At 53.9% G+C, this 21,705-nt stretch overlaps 1 protein-coding gene across 1 annotated transcript in view; it reads left to right on the top strand.

Moving 5' to 3' along the window:
- LOC105538124 (mannosyl-oligosaccharide 1,2-alpha-mannosidase IC-like) overlaps positions 1-21,120 on the top strand; it is a 157,282-nt gene extending 136,162 nt beyond the window's left edge. The window contains exons 4-8 of the mRNA XM_011977912.1: positions 6,517-6,632; positions 9,086-9,166; positions 15,338-15,432; positions 20,417-20,743; positions 21,072-21,120. Coding sequence (XP_011833302.1) covers positions 6,517-6,632; positions 9,086-9,166; positions 15,338-15,432; positions 20,417-20,743; positions 21,072-21,120 — 668 coding nt within the window. The remainder of the gene's footprint in view (positions 1-6,516; positions 6,633-9,085; positions 9,167-15,337; positions 15,433-20,416; positions 20,744-21,071) is intronic.
- The last annotated feature ends 585 nt before the right edge of the window (positions 21,121-21,705 follow it).

Below are 21,705 nucleotides of genomic sequence, written 5' to 3' on the forward strand. Positions count from 1 at the left end.
CTTCTGGTAATAGATTCTCCGACCTCCAGCCCATCCCAGGACACAGGGCTGGGTCCCTCCAGCCCTCTGCTCCCTCCTTGGCGAGCCCTCCCTTCCTGTCTCTTATACACATCTAGATGTGTATAAGAGACAGCTCCTGCCTCAGCCTCCCAAGTAGCTGGGATTACAGGTGCCTGCCACCATGCCCAGCTAATTTTTTGTATTTTTAGTAGAGACGGGGTTTCACTGTGTTAGCCAGGATGGTCTCGATCTGCTGACCTTGTGATCCGCCCACCTCGGCCTCCCAAAGTGCTGGGATTACAGGCGTGAGCCACTGCGCCCGGCCGACTTGAATTTTTAAAAAAATCTCTCTGACTGCCACACTGAGGACAGATGGGTGGGGTGGGGGAAAAGGGAAGGGCAAGGGTAGATGCCAAGGGGGCAGGGAAATAATGAAGCCAGTGGAACAAATGCAAGAGAGAGGAGGTAGCTGGGTTAAGGCAGTAGCACGGAGGAGGTGAGGTGTGGGCAGTGTCTTGAAATCTTACAGAGACAAAGCCAGCAGGAATTGCTGCAGGACTGGATGAGGGGGTGCGAGATAGCATCAAGGGTTGGGGGCCACAGCTCTTGGGAGGAGGACATTGGCATTAATCAAGATGAAGAAGATTGGAAGGAACAGGTCTGGAGGAAGGCGTGGGATTAGCTTTCAGACAGTGAAACATAAGATGCCTGAAGACCTTCAAGTGGAGATGTGCATGCAGAGTTAGATATGTGAGTCTGGGGTTTGGGGACAAGGTCTTGGCAGGACACTTAAATCTGGGGGTCGTCAACATGTAGATGGATTTTTTCTTTTCTTTTCTTTTCTTTTTTTTTCTTTTCTTTTTTTTTTTTTGAGACGGAGCTTCGCTCTTGTCATCCAGGCTGGAGTGCAGTGGCACGGTCTCAGCTCACTGCAACCTCCACCTCCTGAGTTCAAGCGATTCTCCTGCCTCAGCCTCCCAAGTAGCTGGGATTACAGGTGCCTGCCACCATGCCCAGCTAATTTTTTGTATTTTTAGTAGAGACAGGGTTTCACTTTGTTGGCCAGGCTGGTCTCAAACTCCTGACCTCATGATCCGCCTGCCTTGGCCTCCCAAAGTGCTGGGATTACAGGTGTGAGCCACTGTGCCTGGCTGATGGATTTTAAGATTTGAAATCACTAAGAGAATGATGGACAGAAAAGAAGCCCAAAGGCAGAGCCCCAGGGCACCCCAGTCTTTAGAGGTCAGGAGATGAGGAGAAACCAGCACAGAAGACTGGGAAGAAGCCATGCCAGGGTAGAAGGAGAAGCAAGAGGAAGATTGGCAGCCTGAAGGCCAAGATCCAGTAAGGAGCCAGGATCCATGACACCAGGAGACCAGCCTGGCTCCTACCCTCCTGCCGTCCCACTGTGGGGAAGACACAGATGCAGACTATAGTCACCGCTATTATAAAGTGACAGGGACAGGGAAACGCATGAGTCCATTAGCATGAGATGAGAATGGGGGAAGGTGGAGGTGCACAGTATAGGGGCCTAGAATATAGACATGGGGGGCTGGAGAAGACCCTCTCACAGAGAAAGGGCTCTAAGCCGGACATCAGAAGGTGAGATCACATGCATGGCTTTGTGGGTAATGAGCCATTTGCGGTGGGCCCTAGATTTCCACAGGAGAAGGTGGGATGGGGAAAGGCAGTTCCTGGCAGAGTTTGTAGAAAAGTCATAAAAGTAGCGGTGTGTGAAGAGGCTGCAGGGAATGGCAAGTAGCCCATTTGGGTTTGGGGGTTCTGACCTTTGGGATGCTTGGAGACAAGGCTGGAAGGTGGGGAGGGGTATGAGAGAGGCAGTGGGAGCCCTTGACCTCAAGAGGCTCACAGTCTAGTTAGGGAGGCAAAGCCCCACAGTGCAGGGAGATGGTGGCGGGTGTCCAAGAAAGTGCTGTGGGTACTCTCAGGGCAAGGAGAGGTTAGCTAGTGGAACCAGGTCAGGCTGCCCCTGGGAGGCAGACCTTGAAGAACATGTTGGTGTTGAACATGCCAAGATGCACAGAGAAGATTTCTTGGCAGAGAAGACCACACATGCAAAGGTGTGGAAGCAGGAGCTTGCACCCCTTCCTGCATGGGCACTGGGGAGCCATTGGCGGTTCCTGAGCTGGGGGAGAGACCCAAGTTGGATCTGGATCTAGGGTGGATAAGAGGTAAAGGGAAGGGGTCTTGGAGGTAGGAGCACCCTTTTGGAGGCAGCTACACAACGAGATCAGGTAGTGATGGCCTCAGCAGCAGGTACATATGGGACCTATGGGGCGGTTTTCCTTTAAGTTGGGCCAAGGATTGTTGCAAGCTGCAATCTCATACTCACATTGCCCTGCAGGGGTGAGGGAGAGGGCCGGGAATGCAGTTGCAACCCAAGGCCTCACTGACCCAGGAAGATTTTTGTGGAGAGGCTGCCCAGGGCCAGTGGGGGCAAGGAGGGCCGCGTGTACTCACTATCATGCCAGCCCCTGTCCATCAACTTGCCCCATTTAACCCTCCCAGCAGCCTTATGGAGCAGGTCCTAGTGTCATCCCCATTTCGCAGAAGAGGGAAATGAGGCACAAGAGGTAGAATGGCTTGCGCTATTGCACGGCTAGGGTGTAAGAGGCCAGGATTTGAACATGCATCTCCCTGACACCAAAGGCAGCCTCTTAGCTATGTGTGAGGTTGCCTTGCAGAGGCTTTATTCAGTAGCCAAAGGTCCAAACCCTCCCAAAGGAAAGGATCAAGAGCGTCTCCCGACATCGTTGCCCTTCCTCACTCCCTGGCCAGGCTGCTATTTCAAAGTGAACTAAGGGACCCCAGAAATAAGACCAATGAACTGATTTATCAAGCACTTAGTCTGTGCCAAGCATATAGAATGTATTTATCAGATGTATCTAGGCCAGGTGTGTATATGATGTATTTATCCTGGCTCAGGAACCTGCAGTGGCTCCCCAGTGCCCTGGTCCAGTGGTCTTAACCTCATTTCACAGATGAGAACTTTGATGCTTAGAGCAGATGTGTTGCCCATAACGGGATTTGAACGCCGGGCTGCTGATTCCTGGGTCTGTATTATTTCTAAGACACCTCACTGCGTTCTGCACTGGCAGGAAGGGGTGAACCCATGGCTTCAGAACTGGAACAGGAAAGTGGACCAACATGGAGCCCGCCCCAGCCGCAGCCCTAGGGAAGCGTCCAAGCTGGCTCTTCGTATATAAATCATGGTCTGTTTACTGAACAGGGAGTGTGTCTTTCCTCCTGGGGAGCTGCCCCAGGGTGGCTGCAGGTGCAAATAGGGTTGAATTCAGGATAGGGCCTTCTCTCCTGCCCAGCCTGACCGCTGGGTAACCTCTGGCCTGGAATGAAAGGCTTTCCAGTAAGTGCCTTGCTGGACTGCAGCTCAGCCATGTGCCAGGTGGGAATGGGGGTGGGAGACCAACCAAGAGAAGGATTCAGGAGCCTGAGAGCAGGGGCAGGAACTTGCCAACAAATCTCTTAGCAAGCTGCTTTCTCAGCTGGCCGCATAGAGCGTCCCCAGGGACGTCACAGGGCAGAGCTGGTCACGAGGAGCCCTGGCTGCCCTCCCAGCCTGATCTAGAGGAAGAAGGGCGCATGGGGTGAAAACACCAGGGAGCCCAGGGCAGGATTCAGAAATCAGACACTGCGGCTGCCTGTCCCCTGGCCTTGAAGGACACACGGCCTGGGCCTCTCTTGATCCGTAACTGATCCGAGGGGGTGGAGTGGGGTGGGTAATCAGATCTGCAACTGTTTTCACAGAGAACTGAGCGGCCCTGCCATGCCCCATGTGTGGAAAACATTCCACTTGGCCTGGGGCCAGGCCAGTCCCTGCTTGGTCTAGACTTGAGTGTGTCCCATCCCCTCTCTGAGGTCTTCATCTGTGACAATGAAGGGGTAGGGGCAGCAGGATCCCCCAAATTCCTCCAGGCCCTTCAAATGTCTGGTTTGAGGTCTGATAGAACAGGAAGGGGCCTGAGCTGCAGCCAGGAGCGCGGACACCAGGCCTTCACCCTGTGTGCCTTGCTCATTCCCCTGGGCTCCTCAGTGCCTCCCTGCTTGAGCTCCTCAAGAGGGTGAATAAGGCCCAGGAACTCCGTTCAGCCCTGCCACCTACAGGGGAAGCAGCTGGGATGAACCAGCAAAGGACCAAGTCTGTTTGGCTTTGGGATGTGTTTTCCTACCACTCCTTAGGCGTGGGAGGGGTTGACATTCTGGAAATTCACTTCAGCCCAAACAGGGAAGCCATCCCAGGATGCAGTGCTGAGTCCCTCCAGCCTTCTCCTCCCTCCTTGGCGAACTCCCTTCTGGTAATAGATTCTCCGACCTCCAGCCCATCCCAGGACACAGGGCTGGGTCCCTCCAGCCCTCTGCTCCCTCCTTGGCGAGCCCTCCCTTCTGGTAATAGATTCTTCCACCTCCAGCCTCATCTTCCTCCTAACTGCTCCCCCCCTCTCACTCTCATTCCATTCTTTTTCCCGGCCGTGTGCTTTTTCAGACCTTGCCCAGCCTAGAGAGGTGGTTAAGTGTCTGAATTTCAGGATTCTCTTCCTTCAGTCAACACAAGTGAGCAGTTAGGAAGCCCTCATTAAGGAGATTAGAGGCTAACTCTGAATTCAGGAGGTGCCGCAAAGCACACACTGCAGACTCAAGTGGGCTCAACAGGCTCCAGAGTTTCCACTGCGGAAGGTGGAGCCTGTGACTCTCAATGTTTTCAGCCTCTTCAGGGAGGACACTGAAGGAACAATCACTCCTGTTAGGGTTGCACTCTGGTCCCTAAAGGAAATTGCTGCTGCCTGCAATGACTCCATAGTTGTAAGGAGTTGATGGGAGACGCCACCTCTTTCAGGAAGCCCTTCAGATAGTACCAGGCATGTCTCTTTCTCCCTCCCCTTCACCTTCACAGTTTCCTGCACTGAGTGCAGAAGCTCTGGTTGTGCCCGAGGGTGTCTTCCTCATTACTTTTCTGTCTGGTTCATGGGATGGAAAACTATCATTTTGCACTTATGTCAGCCTTTACTCCCAGGACAGGTCCTGATGCCCAGTGGTAGGGGCCAGGCCTCGTAGTTCATTCATGCACTAGAATGAGAATGGCCACAAATTTTTGCTTTGTGCATTTGTTTGGTTTCTTTGTCCAAATTTTCTTTCCTTTTTTTTTTTTTTAATGGAAATAAGTTTCTGGTTATAAAAAAGTAACCCATGAGCTGAAGAAATCAAAAAGCACCTGTAATCCCGGCACTCAGAGGTAGCCACTGGGTCATTCTATCCAGACTTAGTTCTGTACACTTATACTTTGATGTACAATAAGAATTATACTATTTTTTTTCTTCTTTGCAATTTACTTTTAAAAAAAAAAGAAAAAAAACAGATCCCATGGATGTCTCCCCAGGTAAATAGGCACAGGTCGACCCCACCTGTGTGGATGACTGTATGGTATCCTATTTTCTATTTGAGCCTCAGTTCACCCTCTATTAGCTACAGCTAATCTTGAAGAGACAGAGGATTGGCACGGTTATGATTTTTGGGCCAGATGCGGTGGCTCATGCCTGTAATTCCAACACTTTGGGAGGCTGAAGTGGGCAGATCACTTGAGGCCAGGCATTCGAGACCAGCCTTGGCCAACATGGTGAAACCCTGTTTCTACTAAAAATACAAAAATTAGCTGGGTGTGGTGGCATGCGTCTGTAATCCCAGCTCCCTGGGAGGCTGAGGCACGAGAATCACTTGAATCCAGGAGGTGAAGTTTGCAGGTTGCAGTGAGCTGAGATAGCACCATTATACTCTGGTCTAGGCGACAGAATGAGACCCTGTCTCAAAAAAAAAAAAAAAAAAAAGATTTTTGTATGCCAGGCTGGGGGTGGGGGCTCACGCCTGTAATCCAGCACTTTGTGAGGCCGAAGTGGGTGGATCACTTGAGGCCAGGAGTTCCAGACCAGCCTGGCCAAGATGGCAAAACCTTGTCTCTACTAAAAATACAAAAATTAGTTGGGCGTGGTGGTGAGCACCTGTGGTCCCAGCTACTCGGGAGGCTGAGGTTGGAGAATTGCTTGAACCTGGGAGGCGGAGGTTACAGTGAGCCGAGATCACACCACTGTACTCCAGCTTGGGGGACAGAGTGAGACCCTGTCTCAAAAAAAAAAAAAAAAGAGTTTTGTATGCCAAAGTAGAGAAAAGTGGGTGGCTGACAGGCACTGATAGTTGACGCGCTGACCAACAGAAGAGTGGACCGAGGTCTGGGGAGTGGCGCAGCCTGAGCCCTTGGTTTCTGGCCGCTGTTTTCTGCCCTGAGGAGGAAGCAGCCCATGGTGGGGACTCTGGGTCTCGGCCTCAGCTTCGATGGTGGCACTGGAGTCCGCCTGGATGGTGCCTAAGGTCAGCCTTTGCTCCCGAGCCTGCGCTGGCATTGGAGGGGCCCTGGGAACAGTGGCTTTTCCAGTTGGGGAGAAGAGAAGGATGGCCCTGGGTCACACCCTCAATGCTCTGTGCCTGCAGGAGGCCTCAGTGGGGCGACGGTCATTGACTCCCTCGACACCCTCTACCTCATGGAGCTGAAAGAGGAGTTCCAGGAGGCCAAGGCCTGGGTGGAAGAGAGCTTCCACCTGAATGTGGTGAGTCAGAGGCCCTCGGGGGGTGGGGGCCAGAAGAGGCCCAACAGCCAGCTTCCCCCTGTCATCTCTGAGACCCAGAGATGTTGAGGGTCTCGCCCAAGGCTGCACAGCCCAGCAGTCTCAGAACCGGGGCTGCCGTGCACTCTGTGCTGAGTCCTTCCCTTAAGACAGCCTTGAGGTGGGGACATCTTCCCCAGTCTAGCATCCTCCCTAGGGAGGGGACACCACCACAACCATCCGTCCCCTCTCTGCAAGGTCAGTCATTGCTCATCTGGGGCACATTGCTCCCACCCTAGACGGCCCCCCAGGGCTGGATCTGTCACACAAAGCAGCGGCAGCAAGTGGGGAATGGCTTTGTGGAGGAGGGAAGTGGCTCATCTGCTCGGAGCTGCTCCAGCCTTGAGCCTGCCCTGCACTGGCCTGTTGAGATGGCTGGGTGGGGTGGGCGTGGAGTGGGTGGTCCACGTCCCTTTGCAGGCCCATGACCAGGCCTGGGACCTCTTGGTCTCCAGCCTTGCAGGCACACTTGCTCAGGGACCAGGGCCTTGCAGAGGAGATGGTCATGTGTCTGGATGGCACAACAGCCTTGAACAGCAGACCCCACCATGTTGATCCCTCAGCCCAGACTAAAGCAAGGCATGCATCCCAGAGGTGAGCTCCCCACGGAGAGAGGCTATTTACATGGACTTGGGGAGTAAGCAATGGAGACCGGGAGGCGAGGAGGGGCCGCATCCAAGCACACACCAGCCTCCATGTGGGCTCCAGGAGTGCCAGGTCCTGCTGCAGACAGGTCTGGGACCGGCTCCTCCAGCTCCTGGCAGCAGCGAGGCCCCTGCCTCCTTGAGAGACAGTTTGCTAGCACAGAGCAGGGCGGAGAGTCTGGGAGAGCCTGGGAATGCAACACTTTAGGGGAGCTTCCCTGGAGATAGAGGCCTCTGGAGTCCTGGCTGCCCTGCACCTCTTGGAAAAGTCATTGACCCTCCCTGAGCCTTGGATTCCTCAACTATACAATGAGAATGGTGACAACAGCAACGATATTAATAATGCCTAACTCATAGGCTTATCATGAGAATTAAATACAGTGGAGAGTTGTAGCCACATTTTATAACACTGTGAAGTCTGATGCTGGTGTAAAGTGAGGTCACCCTTGTCATTATTAGGATGACTTTGAGGCTTGTTAACACTTCTGGTTGTTTGTGTGAGGCCAAGGAAGCTGAGAATCCTCCATTACCCGTCTTTGGGTTGGAGAAAGATGGAGGAAGAAGGAAGGAGTGTCCCCCTAGGCCTTCCTTGTCCCCTGTGTAGACAGTGGCTCTTTGGGATACAGAATGGGCTCAAGCAGCTACCCACAGTGCCCTAGGAACCGGGGAACACTCAGGCAGGTAGGGGAGATGAGGAAATGTCCCTGGAAGAAAGCAAGGTGGGGTCACTCGACCTGGAACCTTGACTTTCTCATCTGAGAAGTGGGAATGATGACCCTTGCCACACTCTGACCTCACTGAGCCCTGGGAGGCTGAAAGGGAGCGGTTTTGCAGGTGCTCTGTGGGTGGAAGAGTTCCCCCAGGTTAACAGATGAGCACTGCTGTTCTCAGTGATAAAGACAGTGGTGTTCAAAGCATGCTGGGGGAACCCTCCGGGGCAAGGAGGGTGACAACAGGCATGTCCGGCTATGGGCAGGCCTCTCTCTGCAGCGCCCCTGTGTCCCGTCTCCACCCTGCATGGGAGGGGTTGGCAGCCCTTTTCTGCAGCTGAGGAAATGGGGCAGGGAAGGGCTGCACATCTTTCCTGAGGTGCCAAAGCCAGGTCCGTGGCTCAGGTGGGATTTACCCCAGATCTGGTCCTGGCGTGATGCTCCAGCACCCCTGATTTGCAATCCCAACTTAGGAAAGAAAATAGAAATGATTAAGGCAAGTATGGGCATGCCCTGTGCGCCCTGAGGTGAGGGCCCAAGAAACTGCTGCTCACTGAATACGCAGCTGCCAGGCCCCTCCTTCTTAGCCCCAGCCTGTCCCTGTCTGCCCCGCAGCCTCCTCAGAGAACCAGGGAAGGGCCTCGCTGTCTTCCTGCTAAGCCCTGGGGTCTCCCTGGGAAGAACAAGTAGCCTGACCAGAGCGGGCTTCGCCTCCCCTCAGTCTAAGCTCCAGCCAGCAGCTCTCCAGGCAGGTTCTGGCGCTCCTTGGAGCACAGCCAGGCATCACTTTGCTGCCATCGCCTTGGCAAGGGCTGGGGAAGGAAACCAAGCCCAGCATTTATTTGGAATGCTGGAAATTGCAGGAGCTCTGCCAGGCAGGTGCTGATTCCTCTCAACTTTTGTTATGAAAACCACCACCACCTTGCCTGGCTCACCAGAGCCGGGCACAGGTACGGGAGGAGTATCAGTGGCCAGGGTGACCTGTCTCAAGGGTCTGCATCTTACAAGTGTCCCCACTGTCCCCCTCCTTTCTGTCCTGCAGAGCGGAGAAGCATCCTTGTTTGAGGTGAACATTCGCTACATCGGGGGACTCCTCTCAGCCTTCTACCTGACGGGAGAAGAGGTGGGTTGGCCCTTCACGACCCCTGGACTGTCCAGGCTGGAAAGGGCTTTGGAGAACATCCAGTCCTTCCCCCTCAGGCCACCCATGGGAAAAGAGACTTAAGGGGGCAAGGATGGGCCTGGGGCCGCCCAAGTCCGCCCCTGAGGGCCTGTTTTCCCTCCGACCATCCCTCCCCTCCCTGCTTAATCAGTCATTGCTTATGGTGGGCGTGTTGCTCCCACCCCGGACGGCCCCCCAAGGCTGAATCTATCACACAAAGCAGCGGCAGCAAGAGGGGAACGGCTCTTCCTCCTTTACTCTGATGCCCCCATTCTGCTGCCCAGGTGAGCCCAGCTGGCTCCCACGGGTGCTTGTACGTTCTCTGAGAGCAGCAGCTGGGTCCACACAGCATCTGCTCAAATCCCACTCAGCATCCAGCAGACACCTGGGCTGCTTTTCACGGGTGTTTGTTCTCAGGACTGATAAAGCCAAGACCAAGACCCCCAGGCCTTGTCCTCCACAGCCACCCCTTGTCCTCCCCTCCTGGGCCAACCACCAGCCAGACACCTGCTCCAGGTCTCACAGGGGCAGCAGGTGAGGTGGGGCAGCCACTGCTGTATCTGCGAGTGTCAGGCCTTGCCCCCAGGTGAGCTGTGTTGGCTTCCACAAGGAGGGCTGGGAAGTGCACGCTGCAGGAAGGCAGAGCTGGTGCAGTCAGGAAACCTGGCCCTCACTCCACGCCACCCTCACCTACTCATGGGCTTAGCGAGCTCCTTGTCCCACCCTGGGCCTCACCTCCTTCCCCAGCATGGATGGTTCTGATACCCCTTCGCTCAAAGAGCTCTTAGGACATGGGATAGGAAGGAAAGTGTGGGGCCCCAAGGCTGACGGCTCCAAAGTCCATATTCTCCTCCCTGCAAGAGAATTTTGAAAACCACAGAGCTCTATAGAAATGGGAGGCTTCTTCATCCCCCATCCTGAGCTCCAGTGAAAGCACAGCCCAGATATCTGGTGGTGAGGTTGGCTGAGTCCCCAAAACATCAGTCATTGGTCAGTTCTGTTCCCCATTACTCAGATGGGCTGCCGTGAGGCTAGACGCCTCCCTGCTCTGACCACCCAGAGACAAATAATGATGCCTGCCCCCCCGCCACCCAAGGAGCCATAGAGGTGAGGCGGGCAAGCCACAGAATAATCCCTCTTCACCTCCACCGCTGCTGTCTGGAAAGTCATTTCCACTTTCCTTCATCTGTGAAGGTGCCAGGGGCTGAAGTCAAGGGTTTCGAGGCAACAGGCGGGCGCCTTATCTCTGCAGTTGCTCCAGGCCTCTCTCCATCGAGCATAATCTCCTCAGCAGAGATTAGCGCTTGTACCAATTTGTCCCCAAATAATTGTAGATGGAAGCCCTCGGCTTTGAGCCGCCCAGAGCCTGAATTTCGTTTGAAAACTCCAGGACAGGAAGATGACAGAAGGAGCAGAAAAAGCATCCTTGTTCTTCAGGGCATGTGCCCAGCCTCCTTGCTTGGCCGTGGTCAGTGCAGATGGCCTGCAGGAAGGAAGAGTGGAGGACACAACTGAGGACTCCCGGGGCGGTTTGGAGGGGAGCAATTCAGGAAAGAGTTGGTCGCTGTTGAGACACATTGCCTCTTCCTTCCTTCCCTCTCTTCCATCCATCTTTCCTCCCTTCCGTCCATCTTTCCTTCCGTTCTTCCTTCTTTCTGTCCATCTTTCCTCCCTTCCCTCCCCACTTTCCATCCATCTTTCCTTCCATCCTTCTATCCATCTTTTCTTCCATCCTTCCATTCATCTTTCCTTCCATCTATTTTTCCTTCCTTCCGTCTATCTTTCCTTCCATTTTTCCTTTCCTTTGTTCATCTTTCCTTCCGTCCTTCCTTCCATCCATCTTTCCTTCCATCCTTCCTTCCCTTCATTCATCTTTCCTTCCATCCTTCCTTCCATTTATCTTTCCTTCTGTCTTGTCTTCCTTCCTTCTCCTTCCATCCATCTTTTCTTCTGTCCTTTTCTCCTTCCATCCATCATGCATCTTCCCTGCCATTTTTCTTCCCTTCCTCCCTTCCCTCTTCAAGGGCATCTGTGGTTCTGAGAACTTGCTTTGAGGCCTCAACTTCCTAGAAGGCACCAGCAGCTCAGCTTTCCAGAACATAGACCAGATAGTGGGGTGTGGACAGGAGCACCTGTGACTTGAAAAACAGCTCAAAAGGCTCAAGGAGAGGCCAACGTGGCCAGAACCCTTGGGTGGCCAGGCAGGCTCCTGTGCCAGTCAGTGCAGCACCTGCCATCTGGCCACACCTTACTGATTTGTCCCCCGAACACCTCCCTGAACCAGATGCCATGCTGTGTTCCTCATGTGCTTTCTCACTGGAGCCTCGGATGGCCCCATCAGGTGCCTGTTATCACCAATTTGCAGATGAGGAAACTGAGACTTAGAAGCAGTAACTGGCTCTGGGTCGCACAGTCTCTGAGGGCTGTCTTGGCCCTGACTCCTGACCCTGTGGCCTTTGTGCTATGGGCCTGGATCACAGCCTGGCATGGCATCACTGCTTGTCACCCGGGCTCAGCCACACTAGACTGAGGCCTCCCTCTTCCCTTAGTCCTTGAGCTCACATGCAGTGGGTGCCTGTTGGGTGGATCTTTCCATTCTTAAAATTTCCCATAAAGGTTTGTGGAATGAAGGGTGAAGGAGACCCCACACTTTTCTAGGCTGAGGCCTTTCTTTGCTTAAGATGAAGCTTCAGAGGGAGACCCCCTGCTAGGTAGGCCAGTCCTACCAAGAGCCAGTGCCCATGGGAATAACTTGCATAACCACAGCTGCACACGTGGTGTTGGCACAGCACTTCATAGTTTACAAAGCACATTCATTTCTCTACATCCTCTCATTTGATTTCCACAAAGACCCCTGCAGCAGCGGAGCACGTGCCACCATTGTGTTGTGCGGACGAGGAAACCAAGGTGCAGTGAGGTTTCCTTCCCCCTCCCTTCTCCTCCACCTGGCTATTTTTTGTATTTTTAGTAGAGACGGGGTTTCACTTTGTTGGCCAGGATGGTCTCGAACTCCTGACCTCAGGTGATCCACCCACCTCAGCCTCCCAAAATGCTGGGATTGTAGGCGTGAGCCACCGCGCCTGGCCCACAGCATCGTTTCAATAGCTGCATGGAATTTTGTTGCATGGAGCCATTATCTAACCACTTTCCTATTATTTGATATTTAGAATACTTCCAGTTTTTCCCACTATTCTAAGGGGCGCACTATAGCCACACAGCTGCGAAGTGGAAGGATCCGCACTTGGGCCCTGACTCCCAGCCCTGCGCCCTTCCCACCTCACAGAATGCAATTCCTACTGGTTTCTCTCACCCCTGTTCTGGAATTGTGGCCGCTAGGCTGTATCTCTGCGTTGGAGAGACAGCTTGGTGTCCTGGAAAAGAGCCCCTTAACAGCTCCACAACCTTGGGCAAGTTGCTCCTCTGAGACTCAGTTTTCTCATCCTCACAGTGGGTCAGCACCTTCCCCACAGGCTGTTGCAAGGGCTGAGGCCGGGCACGCCTGTCCGCACACATTCACTCAGCATCCTTCCAGGGACAGCTGAGACCTGCAGTGCCAGCCAGCAGCAGGGCCTTCAGAGGAGGGGATGTGGTTTGCTGGCAGAGAGGAGCATCTAAGAAGTGTTAGTTCAGCATCCCCAGGGCTGAGGGCAGCCAGACGGCTGCGTGGAGCCTCAGCATCTGGGCTGTGGTTCTGGTGGGTTCGTTTGTTCACCTTGGGCAGCCTCCCTGGGGGCAAATGAAGATGTAAAGAGCCTCAGTGCGACCAAGGGCCTTGAGAGCCCTTTGTTGTTACTAAGCCTGGCTGTGCACCAGAATCCCAGAGAGCAGATCTGTCTGTCATTCTGGGCTTTGGAATCTGAATCCTAGACCAGCTCCCCAAGGGATCTGATGGGGCTGGTCCCTGTGCCCGCTTCTGGGCCCCTCTGTCTGGCACTAGACATTCTCATCTTCTCTGACCCATCACTGCCAGACGCAGCGCAGCCCCTCCCTCCCACGAGAAGAAAACCACCCCCACCTCAGAGACCTCAAGTCCACATCCCTTTTAAAGTGTCCTGAAATTCCCCTCCCACTGCATTCCCTACACAGCTGCCTCGGCAATTTCTAATTGTCGGGGAGCCGGGGCAGGACTCAAGAAGGCTTTGTTTTGCAAGGACCACAGGAGGTCAGCAAACTGGGCCCCCTCAAGCTCCAGAAGTGAAAAGACCTGTGTATTCCCCACTCTGAGTGGTTTCCTAGGGGCTTGTGTCTCATCTTTTAAAAATAAATAACATTTATTGTGGCTGTTCTTTTATTATAAAAATCACAGAGGAAATAGAGATGAGCCAAAAGAAAATAAAAATGATCCATACGCTTAACCCCCTAGAAGGCCATTATTAATATTTTGTTATATTTCTTTCCTTTCTTCCATGTCCACGGGATCTTTACCAAAGTTGAATTACTCCGTTTTGAAATGTATTTCTCTTAATAGGTTATAAACCCTTTCTTTGCTGTTAATATTCTTCTATAGCAGCATTTTATTTTATTTTATTTTATTTTATTTTATTTTATTTTATTTATTTTTGAGGTGGAGTCTTGCTCAGCTCACTGGAACTTCTGCTTGCCAGGTTCAGGCGATTCTCCTGCCTCAGCCTCCCGAGTAGCTGGGATTACAGGCGCCTGCCACCACGCCCGGCTATTTTTTGTATTTTTAGTAGAGATGGGGTTTCTCCATGTTGGCCAGGCTGGTCTCAACTCCTGACCTCAGGTGATCCGCCCACCTCGGCCTCCCAAAGTGCTGGGATTACAGGTGTGAGCCACCGCGCCCAGCCCACAGCATCGTTTCAATAGCTGCATGGGATTTTGTTGCATGGAGCCATTATCTAACCACTTTCCTATTGTTTGATATTTAGAACACTTCCAGTTTTTCCCATTATTCTAAACAGTGCTGGAGTAAATAAATCTTTTTTTTTTTTTTTTTTTTGAGACGGAGTCTTGCTCTGTCACCCAGGCTGGAGTGCTGTGGCCGGATCTCAGCTCACTGCAAGCTCCGCCTCCCGGGTTCACGCCATTCTCCTGCCTCAGCCTCCAAGTAGCTGGGACTACAGGCGCCCGCCACCTCGCCCGGCTGGTTTTTTGTATTTTTTTTAGTAGAAACGGGGTTTCACCGTGTGAGCCAGGATGGTCTCGATCTCCTGACCTCGTGATCCGCCCACCTCGGCCTCCCAAAGTGCTGGGATTACAGGCTTGAGCCACCGCGCCCGGCCATAAATAAATCTTTACAACATTCTCGATTATTTCTTCAGAATAAATTCCCAGGCAGGAAATGGCTGGGTCAGAAGGTCACAGGGCCTTTTGAATTAATCAGACATCTCAGAACAGTTTGAAGGGGTCCGAGCCTCAGGCAGGGGCCGCGACACCTGGGATCTCCCTGTGGCTCCCTTGCTATCCTGTGGGTGGTTGAGGATAAGCTACTCACCCTCTCCCTTCATTCGCCGTCTGTGAAATAGGAACGGTGGGCAGGATCAGGATGTCAAAGTGGGACGGGCCTGTCCACTGCTGTTACGTAGGAAGAGGGAAACTGTCGCCCAGGAGGAAGTGGTCTCTGGAACCTGAGGGTGGTCTTGGCTCCCAGTCCAGTGCTCTTGACAGTCTGTCCGAATGGCACCACCCGTTCCCATGCCCTCTGCCTGTGGTATCGTCCTGCAGTGTGGGCAGGCACAGACCTTTGGAGACCGGCCCGTCTCTGCCAGGTCTTCATCTGGACTTGGAGGTGCCCCCCGCCCCCGGCACCTCACTGCTTTCTCCCTCATCTTCCCAGTAGCCGCCCCGTCCCAATGAGCAGCATCCAGCCTTTGCCACCAGAGTCCTGACACTGTGGTAGATGCTTTGCCACAATTATCTAATTTTCATTTCTCTCAACAACTCTGTAAGAAGGCCAATATTATCCTATTTTACGGACAAAAGCTGAGGCTCAGAAGTACCTTGCCCAAGTCCACATGGCCAGCAGTTGGAAGGGCCGGGCTGGTGGGCTGCAGCACTGCCGCCCACTCTAGGCCTGCAGCCCTGGGTGGTTCATCCTGCCTGCAGCAGTTCTGGGGTTGAACTGCCTGCAGCAGCCTGGAGTCGAAAGCCCTTTGACCTCCTCCTTTACAGGTGTTCCGAATAAAGGCCATCAGGCTGGGAGAGAAGCTCCTGCCGGCGTTCAACACCCCCACGGGAATCCCAAAGGGCGTGGTGAGCTTCAAAAGGTAGGACGCCATCTCGTTCCCCACGGGGGCTTTGCTGCGACCATGCCCGCCGCTTGTGTGTCTTCTCTGGGTGGGGCTGGTGAGGAGGCTCCAGGGGCAGTGGGCAGGCAAGCAGGAGGGAGGACCCTTGGAACCACCTTTGTCAAGCTCGTTCTTTTATGATGTAGAAACTGAGGCTCAGGGAGAGGACCATACCTGCCTTGGGAGCCACAGTGAGTCAGTGGCACAGTAAAAGTGCCAACGACTTTCCCGGACAGGTGTTTGTCACTAAACCTGGGTCTCAGGGTTTAGTCCACATAAGCCTGAACCTCCTGGGGTGGGCAGGGACAGTTCCTCTGGACATCCCACAGTGCTGTCTTAAGAGCCCTCCACAGTGGCCCCAAACACTCTCTTCCCCCATTGGGGTTCCAGAGCCAGCAGGCACATCACACCCTCCTCCTCCCCCAGTGAGGAGGTCCCCGAAGCTGCTAGGAGATCTCAGGATCCCAGCCCTCCCGGACAGGAGCCTAGCTCTCAAGGAGCCCTAGCCACTGTCCCTGGGCTGCATGGAGCTACTTAATAGAAGCCACATCCCTGGGCACCCAGCAGCTCTCTGGGGCCATCCTCAAGGCCCATCAACAACCCCGACCCTAGGAAGGCCGTGATGTTCCACCGTACCAGACTTCCCATCCCATCTCCTGAAGTAATTTCTCATCTCAGGACTCTCAACCCAACAGAAGCTTCAGCCAGCTGTCCAGGAGGAGAGGCAGGGGCCCTGGGCTCTGGTTGGAGGACCTGTAGCTCCGGTCACTGTCCTGGGGAGGTTCCACCCTTCATGTCAGCCTCAAGGGCTTCACCACCTTTCTCTGGTCTTGCAAAAAGAGGGCTTGGCATGTTCAGCATCTTCATCAACTGTCCTCCCTGTGGTCGGGAAGAATTCCCAGGGTGTGAGCTCACTGGAATCTCACCATAGGCCAGGGAGTGGGGTGCTCTCAGGGGCTGGAGAAATCCCAGTCTCGATGCCAGGGTTGACTCCTCAGAGCTGGACTCTTGGATCTCTGCTCAGATCCCTCTTCCATAAACACTGATCCTGGAGAGACACGGCCAGCTGTCATGAAGCCCAGACACACACACACTGTCCTCTGGCTCCCCCTCCCCGGGTCTGGGGTAGGACCTCGTTGGGGGCATCCTTTCCTCTTCTGTCCCTAGCCCTTCCCTAGGTCTCTCAGAGCAGGGACCCGATCTGACACGAATCCTGACATTTCTGATTAAGGAAGTGCGTTTGCTTTTAGGCTGTTTGTGTGTTCTCCATGCCATGTGCGTTCTTGTGTATTTCCTGGCAACATCCCCCTTTTTGTTCTTGGTAAGAGAGGCTGTTGCTAAAAATGCCTGCCTCGGAGAGTGGCAGGGCTGTATGGGCCCATGTGGCACTGAGTTTGCTCTTCAGAGGGGGCCTCCTGGCAGGAGCTGGGCTACTGTTGTTGCACCTGCCCCCGGCAGGGCTCACTGTGGGCAGCCCCGACAGGAGGGGCAAGAACGTGGGCCCTCCAGGAGAGTAGGTAACCAGCCCTGCCCTACACATCAGGGTGGGACGGACCCTGAGGAGAGGCCATTCCCCAGCAGGTTTGAGCTGCACCTCCTCCCTGGTGTCTGCACAGACCGGCCTGGGAGACTGAGGCAGGGCCAGCCTGACCTGGGACCTTCAGGGACACTGGACTGCCTGGGAGAGTGACGACGGCCCGTGCAAGGACCTCTGCAGCCAAGTCGGTCTCTTTCACTCATGCTCTCTCACACACATGCAAACACTCTCCTGCCACCCTTATAGATGATAAAGGCCCGGATACACAAGCTGGCCTTTGTCGCAGACACGCTGGCATCCATACACAGGCACACACATTCACAAACGAATATCCGTTTACACGTGCATGCTTCCGCCACACACAAATAGACATGTCTTCACAATCGCAAATGTCTGGTGAGAAGTCACTGTGCGTCAGGCATCACGTGAGCACGTGACATGGATTGTCTTTTCAACCTTACAGCAACCACAGGGACTCCATTTTACCAGTAAAGAAACTGAGGCTCAGAGAGGTGAGGTAACTTCCCTGAGGTCACACAGCAGCAAAGCAAACTTAATTAGAAGCCCAGTCTGTCTGCCTCCAAAGTTGATGATTACACCATACTCATGAGTGTACCTGCCTAGAAGCTATAGCCAGGGTGGGGAGGGGCATTGTGGAGCAGCCCCTCCTGCCAGGAGAGAGAACACAGGCTCTGCGCCCACTTGCACTTGAAAGGCTGGGAGAGGAGGGCAGAGCTTCCTGCTGGCCCATTGGCTCACAGGGCTGAGCAGAGGACCTCCTGGTCTCTCGGATGCTGCCCAAAGCAGATGCATTTGGGGCACAGAACACCTAGGATTTGGAATTGGATTCAGTTCTACCACTTACTGTGTGGCCTCGCCCTCATTCTATGAAATAAAGATAATGGTATCTACCTCCGAAGTTGGTTGTGAAGGTAAAATAAGAACCACCAGAACCACCTGGCACAGATTAGAAACTTAGTAACAACAACATTTACATGTGCATAATTACATAATGATAAAAATGACAATACCTACATGCATAATTTATACCTCACAATAACTCTATGAAGTGTGGGTGCTGTCACTTAAGGGATGAGGAAACTGAGTTCTAGGGAAGTTAACCAACCTGCCCGAGGTCACCTTGCTGGGACCCGGAGAAGCCAGCATTGGAAGCTGGGCAGGAGAGGAAAGGCACCCGGCCACCTGCCTGCCTCTGGCCAGGCTGGCTCACTTGTCTGCCAGGGCGTCTCCACCACAGGAAGCCCACTCGGGAGGGTGAGCGTGTGAGAGTGGGAGAGAGGAAGGAGAGGCCCACGTGGGGGAAAATGAGAACAAAAGACAGCTGGAGGGCTGGTGGCTTTTTCCTACTTTAAACTTCCCTGAGAATGCAGGAAGAATGAATTATTCAGGAAGCTCTCTGAGACTCACTGAGATCACAAGCTGGAGAGAGAAGTCTCAGCTAGCCTTGGAGGAAGAGGGACAGAGAAGGGGCAGGATGGCAGCTCCCTCTTTCCCTCTGGGTGAGTGCAGGGCCATCTTAGGGTGGGAGGCCCAGCAGACCTGTTTGAATCTTGTCTCCATCATCTTCTGCCTCTGACCTCAAACACTTCACTTCCCTGTGTGAGCCTCAGTTTCCTCCTTTGCATAGGGATATGAATGATGCTTTATGTTATGGGCTTTCGATGAAGTAATGATGTAAACTGCTTGCCCCAGTGCCTGGCACATTATAGCGGCTCAATAAATGGAAATTCTTTTGTTTATTCAGATCAGGAGCCAAGTTTCCCCTCCTGTGCAACCCATCCCTCCCCCACTGTCCCCTGCCCCAAGCCAGGATGAAGGGGGTGGCTGTCTCTACATGTGTTGAGGTCACCTGACCCCAAAGATCTCAAAACCTGAGTCCTCCATCTGTTCCCAGAAGCTGGGAGGCTGGTAAGTGTCCCTACTTTCCCAGAAACCACATCCAGCCCCAAGAACGGAGTTAAGAGAGAACAGCAGCATCAGGGGAGCCCCAGCCCTACCCCAGGAAAAGCAGCACCCCTCAAGCGGCAAACAGTGACCTCCACACCCCCACGCCTGCCTTCCTAAGCCCGTCCATGGAGACAGAGGGGCAGACAGGCCAGTTCCTGGGAGGGCAGTGCGACCAGCAGCAAGGAAGCAGAGTGCCCCTGGCAGAGCCAGTCCCTCAACCTGTTCCACACTAACTGTACCTCAGAGCCGCTACAAATGGGAGGACGTCACTCCACCCTGCTCTGCCCCTCCTCTGTCCACAGCCTTCCTGCAGAAACCATGTGCCCCTGATTGTCCTAAATGTCCCACAGGAAAGATAATCGTGATACATAGAGGAGACTGAGGTGCAGGGAGGGGGAGCAGCTTGCCCAGAACCACCCCCATTCTGCACCCTCTTTTCCTCTTTATCCCCACAAAAGCCCAGGAAGGAGGAGGCATGAACCTAGGAGATGGAGGCATCACCTTTGCCATGTCTTACGGAGGCAGGCACTGAGGCAAGCAAGGATTAAGTGGTTTGCCCGAGGTCTCCAGCTGAGTGACACTTGAACCTGCACCTTCTGGCTCCAGATCTCAGGGAGACTGTAAATGAATGCTCCTGGAAAGGCAGTGTCCTTGTTCCCTATCCTATGATCAAAAGAGAAGCAAGCTGCACAGCAGTTAGCACAGGCTCTGGTGTCAGAGCCAGTGCTGGATCCCAGCTCTTCGAATTACTGTGTGATCTCAGGCGGGGGACATCACTGGCCTGTGCCTTGTTTACCCCATTTGCAAAAGGGGCAGCTGTGAGGATTAACCAGGATCCAGCCTCTGCATTCTTTGTCTTTGAAAGCACACAGCTCCAGATGTGTGGTCACACCAGAACTCCCTGCCTGTCTCATGTAGGTTCCATGAAATTCCAGGCCGGGGCCGTTTCGTGTCCGTGGGCAGCACTGACAGTGTGCTGGGAGAGGGAAAGAGCTAGGCGGGGCACTGCTTTTCATCGGCCCCATTTGCACCTGAATCACAGCACTGTTTATCCTCCACATGCAGAACCACCAGTGGTTGTGAGCCATCCGGTGCCTTCAGCCAGAGGACAGCAACTGGGTGTTCTGTGGTGTCTTTGTGGTCCCCGACGGCATTAACCACATCATCTGCAAATTCAGCATAACTCTTGTACCAGGTCTCGAGTTCCCAACTCTTACAGGGGTTGCTTGATGATGGAACAGAGAATATTCCAAGTCAGGCCTGGGTTCAAATGACCTTCAGTGAGTTACTTTATCTCAGTGTCCTCATCAGGAGGATTCACTGGAATTTTACGGCAAAAGCTCCTGGTTCCGTGCCTGGCACGTAGTAGGTGCCCCCACCGAGAAGCTGCCGGTACTCTCAGCAGAGGAGCCGGCCTGGCCAGCGGGGGGATGACGGGGGCTGCTTCTGTCTTTTCAGCGGGAGCTGGGGCTGGGCCACGGCCGGCAGCAGCAGCATCTTGGCGGAGTTTGGATCCCTGCACTTGGAATTCTTACACCTCACTGAGCTCTCTGGCAACCAGGTCTTCGCTGAAAAGGCAAGTCTCCTCCCCTCTCCCTCCCAAACAGCTCCCACCTTCTTCCTGCCGAGCAGAGGGATGAGCGTGCAGCTGCCACGGGGTTTTCAGAGGCGAATGTGTCCTCCCTCGTGGATCAGCAGGAGGGCAGTGGGGAGCCCGGGAGCCCAAGCTACCGCTAAGATAGCAAATAGCATCTACCTGTGCCCTAACGCCAGGTGGCAGGGAAGGTGAGCACGCAGAGTCAGTAAGATTCTACAGAGGGAAAGGGAGACACAAGATTCTGCTGGGGAAAAGGTTCTCACTGGTCTGCGTCAGCTCAGTGCAACCACCCATATGTGAAGTCTGGAGAAAGTGCAACTGAAATCTAGGCACCACCTTGCATTGGCAGGAATTGGCCACCTGGTGCAGAAGTCCCCTTTCCAGAGATGTTTAGCTTTTCCATGTGAGATCTGCCTGCCTTCTTCCCTGTGCCTGTTTAGCTCATGCCGTCAACAGGCTGGCATGGCAATACCCTGCCATGGCAGATGCCCCAACTGTTCATTCCTGCTGTTCAAGGCCACATGGGAAGCTGAGAGCACCAGTCAGCCCTGACAGCTGCCCATAACTGGCCTTGGGCAGCCCCCACTACCTAGAAGGGTCGCTGTAGGTCTGACCTTAAATCCAAAGAAGGGAAGTGCTCACACCTCCCTCAGATGGCACTCAGGCTCCAGCAGCTACGGTCCCTCCCTGAGGGCTGCCTGGGGAGATGGAAGCCCTGCCCATCCTCTAGAGCCCTCCAGGGAGAACTTTATGGCGGTGCCACTCCCAAAGCCTTGTCTTCCCCCTGGAATGCCCGCCTCTTAGACCAGTATGGGAGCTGGGAGAGGACTGATAGATTCCCACCTCTACGCCACAGCTCCCAGCTTGGCAGCTGGGAGATGATCGATTCCCACAGCTACCCCATGGCTCCCAGTATCATGTCGCCATCCAGCCTCAAAGCATCACCTGGCTCAGCTGTGAGGAAACAGATTTCTGGGCTTCGCTCCAGGGCCAGGCATCTACATTTTTAATATGCATTCATGTGCTTTTTGACGCATGGTTTGGGAGCACTACTTACTCAATGTAGGAGTCCACCTGAGTGTCCTTAAGAAGCTCAAGAAGAGCTGTTCAGCCTCTTCTTGATTACTTTCTCTGACAAGGAGCTCACTGC

This window comes from Mandrillus leucophaeus, unplaced genomic scaffold (assembly GCF_000951045.1).
Source record: "Mandrillus leucophaeus isolate KB7577 unplaced genomic scaffold, Mleu.le_1.0 Scaffold185, whole genome shotgun sequence".
Lineage (NCBI taxonomy): Eukaryota > Metazoa > Chordata > Mammalia > Primates > Cercopithecidae > Mandrillus > Mandrillus leucophaeus.